Source organism: Hemiscyllium ocellatum, chromosome 3, assembly GCF_020745735.1.
Source record: "Hemiscyllium ocellatum isolate sHemOce1 chromosome 3, sHemOce1.pat.X.cur, whole genome shotgun sequence".
NCBI lineage: Eukaryota > Metazoa > Chordata > Chondrichthyes > Orectolobiformes > Hemiscylliidae > Hemiscyllium > Hemiscyllium ocellatum.
The window spans coordinates 121,869,732-121,888,580 of record NC_083403.1 but is presented as its reverse complement, the minus strand read 5'-3'; the positions used below and the strand labels follow the sequence as shown (position 1 = coordinate 121,888,580).

The window sequence follows — 18,849 nt, the reverse complement described above, 5'->3', positions numbered from 1 at the left end:
CCCTGTGGCCTTTTTGAATAAGAGTGGCAGCTGAGTGCCCTTTTCCTTCTTTGGGTCAGAACCTCATATGAACTGAATTGACTCATTTCACATTGGACCTAATGACTGGGACAGAGAAAAGACTTTGTGTCAGACTTCAGGTTTCAGAGGTGAGAGAGTAGTTACTAACTCAATGTAAAATCCAGTTGATATTTCCATCTCTGAATATTAGCAGATAAGACTCTGTGTAACTTACAGCTTCAATCTAAACAGAAGGATCAAATAAAATTCATAATAAAATGAAAATAGTATATATTCTGTTCCAAGGAAAATCTCTGGTCTCATCACCCTTTTCCCATCAGATAAGCACTCTACTATGAAATATTCTTAATGTGGGAGTCCTCATATTGGTCATTTTAAAATCATGCTTAAGTTGATCCACAAAAATTCACTGGGGATTTCCTCAAATTATTTACCATTTGATCAGAATAATTCCTGGACAGATCCAAAAGGTTTGGATGCACTTGGAGTGAATTTATACAAGAGCTGATATAAAAACTATGACATAAGCATTTCTTTGCAAGGGATATCCATTAATCACAGGGATGTGGACAGGCTACAGGATTCTGTTTGGTTTACACAAAACAAGCATGCTGCTTACACAACCGTTTCCCAAAGGGTTTCCTCCTTCCAGGTGAGACCGATGCGTGAGAAAATTATTGCACGTCTCAGTGTGACGCTTGAAATGCATGCAAGCATCTAGGGTGATTGCTATCCCTTCAATAACTCTAGAAGTGGATGCAAAACTGGTAGAACTATGAAGAGATTGCAAGTTATTACAGCAATAGAAAAAAAACAATGGTGCAATTGTATGTATGTCAGTGCTTTACAAAAGGCTGACACCCATGTGTCCAAGGAAACTTGAATATTCTTTACTCATTTTGCCACCTGGATGCTTTCTTGGTAGCTGACCTGGTGGATGCCTGCTGATTGTTTTGCTATGGGTGACTTTCATGGGTATCCTCCAATGTTGCGAGGTTTAGAGAGTTGTGCATGGAATAGAATTCTTGACTGCCTGCCTGGCATATCTCCTCAATTCAGTGTCAACTCCCATTGAAGGAATGTGACATCTGAAGTGAGATCAAAGCCCAACCAAAGGCTTTAAAGTCTGCTCCTACATCCAGCAGGTACAAGTGATCCAATGGACCTGGTAGGACAGTGTTCTTACTTGCAGGACCTGTTCCAATGTTCTTACTTGCAGGACCACAACATTATATAGGAGAAAGAGAGGACTGCAGATGCTGGAGATCAGAGTCGAAAAGTGTGGCACAGCAGGTCAGGCAGCATCTGAGGAACAGGAGAATCGATGTTTCGATGTTGACTCTCCTGCTCCTCAGATGCTGCCTGATCTGCTGTGCTTTTCCAGCACTGCATTTTTTGACACAACATTAAATAGAGCAGACGGAATCCTTTTCCCTTTGCTCCAATTTGTGCATCGCTGCCAAACAGAAACATTGAACATAGGAACAGGAGGAGGCCTTTTGGCTCTTCGAGCCTTCTCCGCCATTCATCACAATCATGGCTGATCAGCCAACTCAATAGCCTAACCCTGCTTTCTCCCCTTAACCTTTGGTCCTTTTCATCCCAAGTGCTGTATCCAGCTGCCCCTTGAATGTTTTGGCATCAACTTTTTCCAGTGTCAATGCATTCCGCAGGCTCACCACTCTTTGGGTAAAGAAATGTCTCCTCATCTCTGTCCTAAATGGTGTACGCTGAATCCTCAGACTGTGACCACTGGCTCTGGACACACCCACCAATGTGAACATCCTCCTGCATCTACCCTGTCTAGTCCTATTAGAATTTTATAAATCTCCATGATTATCCTCCCTCACTCATCTGAACTCTATCGAAAACAACCCTAACCTAGTCAGTCTCTCCTCATACATAAGTCCTGCCATCCCCAGGAATCAGCCTGATAAATCTTTGCTGCACTCCCTTATTTCGTGCCTTTTCACGTATCTCTGCCAGCTCATTTATGTCCAAAGGGCTGTTCTTCAGCAGACCTCCATGAATATGGGAGACCTTGTCCACTTTCTCTACCTCAAGCTGCAGGCCGTGTCAGTGCTGGCCTCACCAGAATGTGGTCTCGGAGCTGATGGAGGATGGGGAGGAGAGTCTTGACAGTATTTCTCTGAAGGTCCTTGCTGCGCCTCCTCAGGTCAGTGCTGGGAAGGTCTGGGAGAGAGGATCCAGATGTTGGGATCCTTCCCCATCCTCCTTAAGTTCTGTGAATGAAATCTGATGGTGCCAAGAAAAGTATAAATGTCTGGTAATGTCACAAGGTGCACCCTGACCCAAGGTTGTATTGAATCTTTGGTGCTTAGTGTGCAAATAGGAAGAGGTGCTTGGAAGGTTTCTCATGAGATGGCTGATCATATCCAACTTCTCCTTCTGCATAGGCCTGCTCCCCGTGCTCTCCTATTAATTTGTCAGCCTGCTCCTCGAAGGTGGTGAAGACCCAGTGTTCAAGCACGCCACCCCCAGCATGGCAGACTGTTCTAGTTGTGAGACTTCTTGCCCTGCAGCAAGCTAAAGGCATTAGGAGACATTACCATGAATGGTTTGCAAGCATTAATAAGCAAAGGAACAGATACTGATGTGAATCACCAGAGCTATGCTTGTCTGCCTATGCTGCAAGTAAGAAGACGGTGGTTTGGTGGATGTTCTGATTGAGAGGGTCCTGATAAAATGTGCCAATGTATAATGGAACAGGTGGAATAATAGATTTCAACAAGGTTTCAGATAATGTGTGGGTGTGACATTCATATGAGCTGTTGATCCTGAATTGACCTTTGGTGGCTATGCTCTTGTCCACTCGAGCATTTAGTGAGGAGGTATACGACCTGTTGGTGACTTTAGTTGTGATGAAAAACTGAAGGCATTGGTGCTGTGTAAGCTGTTGGGTATTTTAGGTCCCTATCTATTTGAAGTGTGAACCATATTGTCTGTGCGAGATACAGTATCGCTATGATGTTCATGATCCAACATGTGTTGATGCAATGAAGTGAGAGATTTAGATTAGACATGAGGCATATGATGGAGATGTCTGTCATCCACATCATGTCTGTGTGTGATGGTCCTGTAGAGTAGGACATGGCCATAGATAAACTAAGGCTGTAATACACAGTGGCAGTTACTATGGCAACAAACTGCAACAGATAATTCTTCCTGTTGTCGCAATTCATCCAGGATGATTGTGTATGGACTGCCTCAGCTACCTCCAGTCACACTGCCCTCATCAGGTGGGGTGGTCTCTTGCTGCAATCCCTGGGGAATAGCAAACCCCACACCTTGTTGGAATGATTACTAGATTTTGGGGCTGCCATCTACCTCTGCTGTGTTACCTACAGGGACGATCAAGGGCTAGGATGCAAGATTCACTAATGATCTTGTGGTTCAGATCGAGAAAGGCTGTCCATGTACCTTTTAAAGATAACACTCAAACGATGGATCTGGAGGATCCCAGCTTGGGGGAGGGATGGCAGAACTTCCTGCCCACTCATCATATAGTTTGTAATTTGACCCACACTTGCCTTTGTACTGAACTTTAAAGAATGCAATTGCGTGAGAAAATCTGCACCCTCCATCCCCCCACAAAAACAAATGAAAGTACCTCCCGTTTTCGAGTCCACCATGAAAAAGAGGGAAAACTTTGCCCTTAGAACAGACATACAGGCATGACTCAATCCATGGAGACGCTATTCAATCTATAGAGACACTATTCAATCCATTCAACCTGTGCTGACTTTTGGAAAGAAACACCTAACTGGTTTTACTTAACATGTAAGGCGTTAACATGTCAAGGTTCCCCTTGGGAGACTGCTTAGCAAGGTTAGATCTCATGAAATACAAGGAGAACTAGCCACTTGGATACAGAACTGACTCGAAGATAGAAGACAGAGGGTGGTGGTTGAGGGTTGATTTTCAGATTGGAGACCTGTACCCAGTGGAGTGCCACAAGGATCGGTGCTGGGTCCACAACTTTGTGTCATTTATATAAATGATTTGGATGTGCACATAGGAGGTATACTTGGTAAGTTTGCAGATGACATCAAAATTGGAGGTGTAATGGACAGCGAAGAAGGTTATCTCAGATTACAGCAGGATCTTGATCAGTTGGACCAATGGGCTGAGGAGTGGCAGATGGAGTTTAATTTAGATAAATGCAAGGCGTTGCATTATGGAAAAACAAATCTTAGCAGGAATTATACACTTAATGGTAAGGTCCTCGGGAGTGTTGCTGAACAAAGAGACCTTGGAGTACAGGTTCATAGCTCCTTGAAAGTAGAGTCACAGGTGGATAGGATAGTGAAGAAGGCATCTGGGATGCTTTCATTTGTTGGTCAGAGTATTGAGTACGGGAGTTGGGAGATCATGTTGTGGCTGTTCAGGACGTTAGTTAGGCCACTGTTGGAATATTGCGTGCAATTCTGGTCTCCTTCTTATCAGAAAGATGTTGTGAAACATGAAAGAGTTCAGAAAAGATTTACAAGGATGTTGCCAGTGTTGGAGGATTTGAGCTATAGGGAGAGGCTGAACAGGCTGGGGCTGTTTTCTCTGGAGAGTCAGAATCTGAGGGGTGACCTTAATTAAGGTTTATAAAATCATGAGGGGTATGGTTAAGATAAATAGACAAAGTCTTTTCCCTGGGGTGTGGCAGTCCAGAACTAGAGGACACAGATTTAGGGTGAGAGTGGAAAGATATAAAAGAGACCTAAGGGGCAACCTTTTCACGCAGAGGGTGGTGTATGTATGGAATGAACTTCCAGAGGAAGTGGTGGAGGCTGGTACATTTGCAACACCTAAAAGGCATTTGGATGGGTATGAGAATAGGAAGGGTTTGGAGGGATATGGGTAGGTGCTGGCAAGTGGGACTAGATCATGTTGGGATATCTGGTAGTCATGTACGAGTTGGACCAAAGGGTCTGTTTCTGTGCCGTACATCTCAATGACTGTATGTTGAATGTTCTGTCATTCTGTGAACTGCCAGGCCTTCTATAACCTCCGTGCCCCAGACACAGACTGCATCACAACCCATCTGCTAACCACCCTCAACTCCCTGGCTGTGTCATAACCAGTGAAGTTAAGCTTTTGTCCAATTTTCAATAAAACTGGGAAGCTGCATTGTTCTTCATGAATTTTGTGCAGTGAGCTGAGCTGAGTTGGTGCAGAGGTGGATACTTAACATCTGAGCAACATGTGGATCCTGGCATCTCTGGTCTTATATCTGTCTTATATCTTGAATCTTTTAAGATTTCAGCAGATGATAGAAGGTGGCTTGTTTCCACCAAGGACTTTTACCTGAGTGTATTGCTTGCGTAAAACTAGAAGATAAAAATTGCCTACATGTCAATACTGTAGAAAATGCATCTCGGCTTTTAAGCCAAGTCTACTGGGCCAGTTGATGAATATTTTAGCAATAGTACAACTATTCACTCATGGTCCAGGAAATTGCTGCAACAAGGAGTTAATATTCTGTGAACTCTATCAGTGACCAAGGTGGTAAATGTATTAATAGGCACCAGACTGTAGAAGGCTTTAAAAATAAAATTGAGCTGTATTAGAAACAGGGGTGCACTGAAAGCTCATAACTTGGATCCTCTCTATTAACTAACTCACCCAGTTTAATTGCTGACAGTTACTAGCTTAGGGCAGCCCAGTGGCTCAGTTGTTAGTAGTACTGCCTCACAGTGCCAGAGTCCTGGGTTTGATTCCAGTCCCTTGGGCAACTGTCTGTGTGGAGTTTACATATTCTCTCTCTGTCTGCATGTTTTTTCTCCAGTTTCCTCCCACAGTTTGAGATGTGTGGGTTCGTTGGATTGGCCATGAGAAATGCGGGGTTATGGGGTAGAGGGTGGGTCTGGATGGGATGCTGCTTGGAGGGTCAGAGTGAACTTGATGTGCTGAATGTTCTGCTTCCACAATGTAGGAATTCCATGAATTGTCCTGCATAAATTGGAGTGCTTTACAATCCATGAGGTCTAACTGCTCTCAAGAATGTTTTGAAACCCACCTAATCAGCATGCTATATTTTCAACCATGACAACAATACACATTGTTGCAGAGCTCAGTGTATGTGAAGCCTGAATTCAAAGTACATGTTTTTTAACAAGATAGTTTCTAAAAGGATATAATTCTGAATTTAATGCTGAATGTGTAAAGTGACTAAGTGCTACGGTCTAATCATATAGATACTGAATTGATAAGTATATGGTAACTGCCTGCTTTTCTTGTTCTTCCATTTGCCTACCTGTATTTGTGCTTGATGCAAGCAAAAGTAGTGCAGAAGTAATGAAGGATAAATAAAAGTTATGCTGATGGGATGAGCTGAAAAGGAGTGGGAGAAAACTCATGGAGCATAAATGCCACAATAAATCAGAATGTATTATCCAAGTGGAAACTAAACTCAGGAAGTTCAAGCAGAAATTGCAAAGGTACACAAGAAAGTAAAATTTAATCAACGCATTTCAAATATAGACAATCAACTGTAAGTTAATTACTGTAAGTTGGTCGATAGATGCGGACTAATTTTAACCTTGAAGCTGGTACCAAGAATGTGTATCTCCCCTGAACTTGCCAGTATTTATTTTTCAATCAACCGGGTGAAATGTGTTATGCCATATCTCCATGGCAGGTAGGAGTTGAAGAGATAGTGACACTATCTCTGTGTCATAAATCCCTGTTGACTGGTCAGTATTTATTTTCAGTTTCTAATATATTAAATAAATAAAACTTGATCAAATTTAGCCAAATTAGAATTGATGGTCCGTTAAAGTTAAATCAAATCACAGAAGAAGCTTACAGAATTTTACATTACCTGTTACAATGCATCACAATATTATCTGAAGGATGATGGTGCAGCCACCCCCATTCAGCCCACCATTTGTGAAAGCCTTGATGTGTACCACGAGGTACCAAGTGTTCCCTCTCCAAAGAATTGTGGGTGTAGGTGTAACTATGCAGTTTTCTGTTTCAATAATGTTGCTTATATAACAAATAATTATGGTTACAACGGAAATAGATGATGACCATTCATTGATTAATGGCTAGACATGCAATAGGAACTAGGTGGGTGAGGACTGCAAGACTGGTCTGGCCAACAAACTCTCTGTTTAAACAAAGTTTACATTTTGTGTTTTCTACTTGAACATTCTAGTTGGAATCCAATAACAACTGTGGCATTAAACCAAACATTAATATAGTAATATTTCAGTAATAAAGCTATGCAAATATCAGAAGTAAATATTGTAATGTGTTTTTAGCTTACTGCAGTCTTTGCTTCATCTGCAGATTAGATATCCTGTAGATTAAGTCTGCTTTGTAATTTTGTGAATGTCAAACTGGATAATAATTCTTCCTGAAACACACAAAATCAGAAATTGAGAGAGAAACTCAGCAGCTCTGACAGAGACAGAGAGAGAGAGCAGAGTTAGCGTTTCAAGTCCATTGACCTTTCTTCAGTCCTTTTGTTCTGAAGAAAGGTCACAGGACTCAAAACGACACTGAAGCAGTCCATGTGCAACAGCAACAAGACCTGAAAACCTACTGATTTGGGCTGATAATGTGTCTCGTATACATGTGTTATTGAAGTGCCAGGCAATGATCAGCTCCAAAAAGAGAGAAGCAGACCACTCCCCCATGATATTCAATACCATTATCATCACTGAATCCCCATTGTCAACATCCTGGCAGTTACTATAGCCCAGAACCAAAAGCATATAAATACTGTGGCTACAAGAACAGTTCAGAGGCAAGACATGTTGCCCACCTCCTGACTCCCCAGTGCCTGTCTACCAAGACATGAAAAATATGGTTGAATACTCTGGCCTGGATGATGACATCTATTGCTGTTGGTTCAATTTTCACTTGAACATGAACCTGGTCCAGACCAAGTGTTATCCAGAGTTAGGAGATATGAAGTTTAGTAACTCCTACCAGTGTGCAGGCAGCATCAATACTTAGAACGTAATATTGAGAATATACATGGTTTAGAATGTTAGAGTTTAGCTACATTAGCTTCTGGAAATATTAGAGGCATCAGACGCAAGGGGACTTAAAAGCAGGGAGTCAACAAACTGTTGGAATTGGAATGGAATAGAAGAAAGGTACATTTTTAAAATCTCATTCATGGGATCTGGCCATTGCTAGATCAACTACCTACTCTTAATTGAGCTGGAGAAAGTGGCGGTGAGCTACCTTCATGAACCACAGCAGTCCTTGAAGTGTAGGGACAGCCATGGTGTTATTAGGAATGGACAGCTGAGAGCAAGTCTATGCAAACAAAACACTAGGGAGGTTGTCTGGAAGGCATAATCAGAATTGAGGTCTGTTTACAGAGTTATAGAGTTGTACAGGACAGAAACAGACCCTTCTGTCCAACTTGTCCATGCTGATCAGATGTCCTCAATTAATCTCGTTGCATCTGCCAGCATTTGGCCCATACTCCTCTAAACCCTTCCTATTCATATACCCATCCAAATGCCTTTTAAATGCTGTAATTGTACCAGCATTCACCACTTCCTCTGGCAGCTCATTCCATACATATATCACCCTCTGCGTGAAAAAGTTGCCCCTTCATTCCCTTTTAAAGCACCCCCCTCTCTCCTTCAACCTCTGCCCTCCAGTTTCGGGCTCCTCCACCCTGGGGAAAGGGTTATTCACTGTATTCGTTCCTGCTGATCTTATAAAACTTTATAAGGTCCCCCTCAGCCTTCGACACTCAGACTATTCAGCTTCTCCTTTTAGCTCAAACCCTGCAACCCTGGCAACATCCTTATAAATCTGTTTTAGATGTTGATTTATTATTATTGTCACATGTACTGAGGCACACAGTGAAAAATATTGTATTGCGTGCTATCCAGCGAAATCACACCTTACTTAAGAGCATCAGGGAAATAGAACAGAATGCAGAATATAGTGTTACAGAGAAGACGTAGAGAAAGATCAACAGTCTCATAACAGTGGGGAAGAAACTTATTAAATCTGTTACTACATGTATTCAAACTTTTGTATCTTCCAACCTATGGAAGAGAGTATAACTGTGCTAGGAGGGGACTTTGATTGTGTTGGCTGCTTTCCCAAAGCAGTGAGAAATATAGATGGAATCAATGGAAGGAAAGCTGGCTTTTGTGATGGACTAGGCTGCTGTATAAATCACTGAATTGGTTTTTGGGTTCAAAGGCTGTGGGATGTCTACATGGAAAATGAAGCATTGTTTCCTCAGCTTGTGTTGAGTTTCACTGGGACACCTAAATTGAACATCTACTCATCATCTACCTCCTTCCTCTGACAGAATGAGCACTCCTATTGCCTTTTGTTCAGGACACCTTTCCTATCTGTTCCATTTCCTACTCTCTCACCCTTCTCCACAGCATAAGACTATTTTGTTTTTTCAAATCCCACTGGTTCTAAAGAGGAGTCATATTTCTGAAGAGGAGAAATGTTAACCTTATTTCTGTCCCTATAGTTGCTGCCTGACCTGCTGAGTTTCTCCAGCACTTTGTGTCTTTATTTCAAGATTTCCAGCACCTGCAAAACTTTGCTTTAGTATTAATGTGAGTGGCCAGCCAAAGTATGTTAATCTAGTCTGAGTGTAACAAAAGCATGGATGAGGATTCAGAAGAAATCAAGCTCATGGTACATTTGTCCATTACCTCCAAATATGTTGCATTCGTAAATAAAAAAATGTTACATGATATTTTCACATTATGTGAAAACCACAGGCAGTGTTTTTAAGCAAAGATGGTGAGTTTCAATTTATTTGTGCTGTTTGTGCACTTGTGAAACATTTCCACTGAGTTTCCTTGCTCTTTTTGGGAGCTTACCAGACTCCATTCACTTTGTTTCCATTGACTTTGTTTGCAAATACCAGAGGGAAAGCCCAGGGGCATAACCACTGAGAGATTCCTAGATTTGCAAGATAATTGTGCCCTGGGAGACTGAGATTGGTGAGGGGCTGTAGCAGCCGATTTAAATGATCCAGGTAGGCACATGAGACATTTCTGAGCTTGAAGAGTCTGGGAAGCAATACAACTGCTTTCCCAAGTTTTTTTTCTCCTTTGTTTCTCCAAAAAAACTTAAACTTCACAATTAACACATCGTAGAAGGATGGGAGGGGGTCTAATTGAAACATCCAGAATATTAAATGGCCTGGACAGATTAGATTGCCTACAATGTGGAAACAGGCCCTTCGGCCCATCAGGTCCACACCGACCCTCTGAAGAGTAATCCACTCAGATCCATTTCCCTCTGACTAGTGCACCTAACACTATGGGCAATTTAGCATGGCCAATTCACCTGACCTGCACACCTTTGTGACTGTGGGAGGAAACCGGAGCACCCGGAGGAAACCCACACAGACACAGGAGAATGTGCAAACTCCACACAGACAGTCACCCGAGGTTGGAATTGAACTTGGGATCCTGGTGCTGTGTGGCAGCAGTGCTAGCCACTGAGCCACCGAGCCACTCTAATAGTAGATGTTGAGAAGATGTTTCCACTGGTTGGAGAACCTGGCAGGTGTTAGATTTGGAGGTAAGTGAGCACTTTGGTGATAGTGACCACAATTCAATTATGTTTAGTTTTGTGATGGAAAGGAATAGGTGTATACTGCTGGGCAAGAGTTATAGCTGAGGGAAAGACAATTATGATGCAATTAGACAAGATTTAGGATGCATAGGATAAGGAAGGAAACTGCAGGGGATGGGTACAATTGAAATGTGGAGCTTATTCAAGGACCAGCTACTGAGGGTCCTTGATAAGTATTTACTGGTCAGGCAGGAAGGAAGTTGTCAAGTGTGAGAGCTGTGGTTTACAAAGAAACTTTGAATCTCTTGACAAGAGGAAGAAGAAGGCTTATGTTAGGTTGAGATGTGAAGGCTCAGTTAGGGCACATGTGGGTTACAAGTTAGCCAGGAAAGGCATAAAGAAAGAGTTAAGAGCCATGAGGGGACATGAGAAGTCATTGGCGAATAGGATCAAGGAAAACTCTAAGGCTTTCTGTTGGTATTTCAGAAATAAAAGAATGAATAAAAGATTAGGGACAGTCAAGGATAGTAGTGGGAAATTATGTGTGGAGTCAGAGGAAATAGGGAAAACACTAAATGAGTATTTCTCATCAGTATTCACACTGGAAAAAGACAATGTTGCTGAGGAGAATACTAAGATACAGGCTACTAGACTAGATAGGATTGAGATTCACAAGGAGGAGGTGTTAGCAATTCTGGAAAGTGTAAAAGTAGGTAAGTTCCTTTGGCTGGATGGGATTTATCCTAGGATTCTCTGGGAAGCCAGGGAGGAGATTGCCGAGCTTTTGGCTTTGATCATTATTAGATTAGATTAGACTTACAGTGTGGAAACAGGTCCTTCGGCCCAACAAGTCCACACCGACCCGCCGAAGCGCAACCCACCCATACCCCTACATTTACCCCTTACCTAACACTACGGGCAATTTAGCTTGGCCAATTCACCTGACCCGCACGTCTTTGGACTGTGGGAGGAAACCGGAGCACCCGGAGGAAACCCACGCAGACACGGGGAGAACGTGCAAACTCCACACAGTCAGTCGCCTGAGTCGGGAATTGAACCCGGGTCTACAGGCGCTGTGAGGCAGCAGTGCTAACCACTGTGCCACCGTGCCGCCCACTAGTATGTTGTCATTGTCTCCAGGAATAGTGCCAGAAGACTGCAGGATAGCAAATGTTATTCCCTTGTTCAAGATGGGGAGTAGAGACAACCCTGGTAATTATAGACCAGTGAGCCTTACTTCAGTTGTGGGTAAAATGTTGGAAAAGGTTGTAAGAGATCAGACTTAAAATCATCTTGACAGAAATAAGTTGATTAGGGATAGTCAACACGTTTTGGGAAGGGTAGCTCATGCCTCACAAATCTTTCTTTAAAAAGGTGACCAAACAGGTGGATGAGGGTAAAGCAGTTGATGTGGTGTATATGGATTTCAGTAAGGCATTTGATAAGGTTCACGATAGTAAACTATTGCACAAAATATGGAGGCATTGGATTGGGGGTGATTCCGCAGTTTGGATCAGAAATTGGTGAGCTGAAAGATGACAGAGGGTGATGGTTGACGGGAAATCCTGGAGTTCAGTTACTAGTGGTGTACTGCAATGATCTGTTTTAGGTCCACCGTTGTTTATCATTTATATAAACGACCTGGATGAGGGCATAGAAGGATGGGTTAGTAAATTTGCAGCTGACACTAAGGTCGGTAGAGTTGTGATTAGGGCAAAAGGATGTTGCAGGTTACAGAGGGACATAGATAAGCTGCAGAGCTGGGCTGAGCGGTGACAAATGGAGTTTAATGTGAAAAAGTGTGAGGTGATTCACTTTGGAAGGAACAGGAATGCAGATTACTGGGCTAATGGTAAGATTCTTGGCAGTGTAGATGACCAGAAACATCTCGGTGTCCAAGTACATAGATCCCTGAAAGTTACCACCCAGGTTGATAGGGTTGTTAAGAAAGCATACAGTGTGTTAGCTTTTATTAGTAGAGGAACTGAGTTTCGGAAATATGAGGTCATGCTGCAGCTGTACAAAACTCTGCTGCAGCCGCAGTTGGAATATTGCGTACAGTCTGATCACTGCATTATAGGAAGAATGTGGAAGCTTTGGAAAGGATTCAGAGGAGATTTACTAGGATGTTGCCAGATTTGGAGGGAAGGTCTTATGAGGAACGGCTGAGGGACTTGAGGGCCTCTTTTCCTTAGTTGAGAGGTCACCTAATTGTGACATATAAGATAATCAGAGGGTTCGATAGGGTGGAAAATGAGAGCCTTTTTCCTCAGATGGTGATGGTTAGCACACGGGGGCGCAGCTTTAAATTGAGAGGTGATAGATAGATAGACTCATCAACTTTAAGGGCATTTAAATGATCATTGGATAGTCACATGGACGAAAATGGAATTGTGTAGGTTAGATGGGATTCAGATTGCTTTCACAGGTCGGTGCAACATCAAGGGCCAAAGGGCCTGTACTGAGCTGTAATGGTCTATGTTCTAAGAGTGATGAGGATCCAAAGGCATAGCCATAGAATAAAGGGAAGACCACTTAGAATGGGGATAAGGAGAAACTTCTTCAGCCAGAGAGTGGTGTTTCTATGGAATTCATTGCCACAGAAGGCTGTGGAGGCCAGGTCATCGAGTCTGTTTAAGATTAAGATAGATAGGTTCTTGAGGATCAAGAGTTACATGGAGAAAGCAGGAGAAGGGAGTTGAGAAACTTATCAGCCATGATTGAATGGTGGAACAGACTAGATGGGCTGAATGGCCTAATTTCTGCTCCTATGTCTTATGGTCATCTCACTGGGACAGTCCATAGGATAAGAGTCAAACATTACTCCCACACACTTCCACGCAGAAATTACAACACCAGGAATGGCTCTTCCCTGGGCCCTAACACTTTCCAGGAAAGGAGAAATAGCTGCACAGGATGGAAATTTGACAGATTAGTGGCGTGTTGCACATTGTATATTCCTCTCATTGTCACTTTACCAATGTCAGAGGCCTCAGAAATATTCCGAGTGCAAGAGATATCCATCATTGGCACATTTAATTAAGGATCTTCTCCCAACTGTTTGGATTTTGACAGATTTAGAGGTGGAGATTCCCATATTTTATCCCCCACACCCACGGAGATTCCATGAGATTTGAACATTCTACCATGGCCACATCAAAAAATCTTGTCATGATTGTTTTGGCATTTAGCTTCAGCTGCCACTCAAAGTATTCATAAGGGTTGCAAGTAAGAACGTGCTGGTACTAGAATCTCTGGAGAATTGCTATTATGTATTACAAATTGGCAGTGATGGAGCGGGTCCCCGATTTATGAACATCCGATTTACTGACCCTTGCATTTATAAACACAATCCATACAGGGATGTAATTTCAACCATTTTGACATACGCACGCTTCTTGGACTTGGGAACGGTTATTTTATATTAACCTGCATTGTGTTCTCATTTGCGTAGTAATCATCTTGTGAGCAAGCCTGTATGAAACTTCACTTGAGTGTTTGGTATTTTACTTGGGCTGATACCTTTCAGTATTGCTGAATTTTTGCACCTACATCAACCTGGCAGAAAATAGCACAAGAACTATGCGAGGAATGCTATTTACATACATTACATTCATGCAGAGTATTTTGAGATTGACTGCTGAAATTCTGAGGAAATACTATGCCTTTTATTTTTAATGAAGTCAAGAGATTAATCATCCTGTGTGTCTCTGTAATCAATCATCAGTAGGTGATGGTGTATTTTCCGCTGACGGTGCATTTGAGTTCATTTTGCATTTTATTTACATGCTCCAATTATGTGGTATCCCGCAGCCAGTCTCCATATCAATGTAGACCTGCTAGATTTCTTCAGACTGCAATTGAGGAAGACTGTTCTCCTATTAGATCTAACTGGTCGGCTGTGGATGTTACTGGTGGTTGCAAAATTGAGGACCAGCAGGATTGAGATTGAATACTTTAAATTAGATTAGATTCCCTACAATGTGGAAACAGGCCCTTCAGCCCAACAAATCCACACTGACCCTCCGAAGAGTAACCCACCGAGACCCATTCCCCTACATGTGCCCCTTCACCTAACACTATGGGCAATTTAGCATGGCCAATTCAATTAACCTGCACATTTTTGGACTGTGGGAGGAAACCAATGCACCCGAAGGAAACCCACGCAGAGAATGGGGAGAACATGCAAACGCCATACAGACAGTCACCCGAGGCTGGAATCAAACCTGGCACCCTGGTGCTGTGAGGCAGCAGTGCCAACCACTGAGCAACCATGCCGTCCAATTTTGTTCCCTTTCTGGAAGTGAAAAGTTGATTGGCATTATATTTGTGATTATCGTGTCATTAAAACAAATGTAATCGTGGACTTAATTATAAGAAGTAACTTCTTGTAGCAAGTTTAATGGGTAGTTAATGTGCAAATCCAGAAAAATCCTTAAGAGTAATGGGCAGGCTAAGGGTGAAATGGTGTTTGTTCAAAGCAAACAGCAAAATGAAGTGCATCGACTCATGAGTTCTGGAAATTTGCAAATCCTGGCACAGCTCTCAATTCCCAAACTCACTGTGTGATTTGTACATTAACAACATTTTGCATCATGACATGCCACTAACATTCAGCAAAATCAATCTGATATTTTCAAACTTTTAAAAAGAACTCTGTCTTACAGAAGATTGGTTTAAAGGCAAGGAAAGGGTGGAGCAGGTTAAGAATCTACTCATAATATTCCAGCTATCAAAAATGCAAGGCAAGCGTGATAAAGCTGAGCTGGTCATCATTTTCAGGTGTTCATAAGTCACAATGCAAACAATAGAGTTAAATAATAATGATTCATTTTCCTATAGCCAGAAGACATGGATCCATTTCAGGAAAGCCTGGAAGAACGAAGGTATCCTGGTGAGGTCACAATCCCAAGTCCCAAACCTAAATATGGACAATGCAAGGACATCAGCAAAAAAGATCTCATAACGTAAGCAGGCAGAATAGCATCAGCTCTTTTCAACTTTTTTGCTAAAATTTTCAATTGAATAAACTTTTTACCTCTGTATTTTGGTAGCATGCATTTCAATCTGCGACGTTATTTTTTAATATTCATTTCCCAAAATGCTCTTGCTAGATAACGTTTCTTAATCTTAATGCAATTTAATTAAAGCAAGTAAAATGCCATTGATGTAATTGCTTCATTTTTCCAAGTTTCCTTAGGATGCTTAGCGAGTCATTGCAGACAGTGAAGCTAAACTGGAAACAATGAAATATCAAAACAAAAGTTTTCTAAAAACATAATTACTATTTTTGGCTGTTTTCTTGTTTGGTGACAGATGTCCAACACCAGGGTGTGATGGGAGTGGTCATGTCACGGGTAATTACGCCTCACATAGAAGGTGTGACTTCCTTTTTCATGGTGGATACTGTCTTTTCAATTTATTGTTTTCAGCTTACCTGAACAATGCTGTCAAGTGAATTGCAAACAAAAATATCTTGTACGTTAACCCTTTGAGAGTTGAATTTCCTTGACAGTTTGCAGCATGTTTGTCACAGAAATCTGTACATTAATCAGTAAGCTTTTCGGGTAGAAAGAATTCTTTATATGCAGAAATAATATTTCTTATTACCAATATTTTGTACACAAATTGTAAACATATCCCTTCATATTTTATTTGGAGATATAACACAAAATGTTAATCTACACTGATTAGTTGACTTCAATGTACTGCCATTGTATTGTAGAGATTTGATATTGAATGTAAATATTTTTAGAAGTTATTTATTGTGAAATGTATCCAAACAAAGGAGTAAGTGCAGTGCTTTATCAATTAGATATCATAACTATAAGGGTCTTGATAAAGAAAATGCTATTTAAATATTCAGAGGGTTAACTATTGGCATGAATCAATCAGCAATTCAGCAGTGAAACCATTGCTTCTCTGCATTTGTCAGGTTGTGTCATATATGTGTATGAAAATTTTGGATGGAATTGACATGAGTTGACTTTGCTGCCTTGCGTATCTTACAGTCTGTCCGGCTGTCCCTTGGCTGACAAAAGTATTCGAAGCATGATGGCCACCAGCTCACAAGAACTCAAGTAAGACTTAAGTTGTATTAATGCACGGATGAAGTCCTCATTCTATCATTACCATCATTATTTTGATAAACTGCAAGAAATAATTGGCATAGCATATGTGAATTCTGCAATTAAAGAAACCATTTTCAAATACATGTGTGCACAGACTCATACTCAAATCAAACGCATTGGATTTGCTGATTTCTGTGTTGGTCCATTCCTGATTGCTTGTCTTAAAGGTGACTTTTGTATATCCAGACCTGTGTAACTTTGGTTTTCTTTTAAGTAGGTATGGAAAAATGTTTATGTACTGCACTTTATTAGTTGCCTGTTTATGAATTCTGTAATTCAGCATTGTTAAATTCATCTGATTCTCGTAAGGATGTCAATTTGCTGCATTTATATTATTCACCTTAGTTTATAATGCTCTAACAAAACAATTATTTCAACCCCAACATGTATTTCCTTTTTGATGTTACGGTTCAAAATTTGACAATTCCAAACAAAGCTTTCCTTTTGGTCACCTGCAGAGTTTGTGTTATAAATATGTATAGAGCTGACCTACTTCCACAACCAACTGGGAAGAAAGAGTATAATAGGAGTGACAGGCAAACAGAGAAAGGGAAATCCTGGCAAGAGGGGATGGAGAACTCTAGCAATCCTATTTCATTCTAATTTTTATAGCTGTGCACTCATGTAATTTAAGTGACAAACATTTTTGATGATTAAGTACACTAGAAGCTCAGATACTCTTATTACGATTTTTCATTTTAATTGAAGTTTTCGTAAGAAGTATCATGCATTTTCAATTATTCTTTTCAAAATGTTTCAGCACCTACAATGCAAAGGAGAGTAAAATTTTTATTTTGTCATGCATTTAGCAAATGCATCAAGATTAACAATTGTACAATTTATTATTATTTCAGTTTTAAATAAAAGACATTTTATTTCCTTTATTTATTTATACATTATTTCTTCTAGAGGCTGTAAAAATCATTCAATCATCAAACTTGTAGTTTTTGTCCTCTATAATTTATTCACTGTGAATGTTTTATCCATTTGATCAATATGCTGACATCACATTTTCATTGATAGGTGTCCGACCCCTGGATGTGATGGATCTGGGCATATCACTGGAAACTATGCTTCTCATAGGAGGTAGGTGATATACCTTTCAACTGCGTGATAATATTTTAAAATCCTCTTTTTATCCCTACAATTCCCCTTTCCTTCCTGTTTGTATGAAGGTGTAATTTCATGCTGAAGTTAGCTCTTCAGATAACATTCATAACTTACCATTCTTCATGTGTGAATTTGAAAACTGAGTGTTGGCAGGCTAATCACACCAAGAACAACATAACCAATGCAGTTCCTGCCCTGACGAAGCATTCTCATAACCAGATTTCCAGCAGGATGTCAATTCAGAACAAGATCCTTGATTGATTTTTCTTCCGTAATGCATATGTGTTATTATAGTTATAAACACACTGCAGCTACACTGGTTGGAGATCAAATAAATAAGCCACAACAAGAATTGAAATCGATAACCTTAATAGTCTTTATGAATCACCTAACTAAGACTTTAACTAGCTAAACCATCAGGTGACCTGTAAGTGGTAAACTACAATTCTGCTACTGCACACGACCTACTGTGCCTAATGGATGCCATGTTTGAAGTTGCTGGATTTATTTGAAATCTCTTTAATTTAGTACAGTACCATTCAGCACAATGGATGGCATCCTTAGTGTTGGCTTTGCTAGGATTGTACGTAGGAGAAAGTGAGGACTGCAGATGCTGGAGATCAGAGTCAAAGAGTGTGATGCTGGGAAAACATTGCCGCATCCAAGGAGCAAGAGAATCAACATTTCAGGCATAATCTTGATGAAAGACCTATACCTGAAAAATCAATTCTCCGCTCCTTGGATGCTGCCTGACTGGCTGTGCTTTCCAAGCACCACACTCTTCAACTAGGATTGTATGTAGACCTTCCTACAGTACTGTTATCAACGCATGGTTTCTTGGCAAATAGATTTTTGAGGATGAGTTCATACGGGTTTATTCCCACTAGTTGGTTCCGTCAACATCTGCCAGAAGCCCAGTCGGACAAAGATGTTTTCAGGACTTGCTCAGTAATAGTGCTCGAGTCAGTTTTGACTATTGGTATTGATGTTCCCAACAGAACACTTACTGTGCCCTTACTACTCACAATGCTACTTTTAAGTG

General features: G+C 41.1%; 1 protein-coding gene across 1 annotated transcript in view; it reads left to right on the top strand.

The window, feature by feature from the left end:
* The window catches only part of LOC132807602 (myelin transcription factor 1-like protein), a 300,657-nt gene that overhangs the window by 227,888 nt on the left and 53,920 nt on the right, over positions 1-18,849 (top strand). The window contains exons 13-15 of the mRNA XM_060821659.1: positions 15,409-15,533; positions 16,578-16,646; positions 17,721-17,783. Of these exons, the coding sequence (XP_060677642.1) occupies positions 15,409-15,533; positions 16,578-16,646; positions 17,721-17,783 (257 nt within the window). The remainder of the gene's footprint in view (positions 1-15,408; positions 15,534-16,577; positions 16,647-17,720; positions 17,784-18,849) is intronic.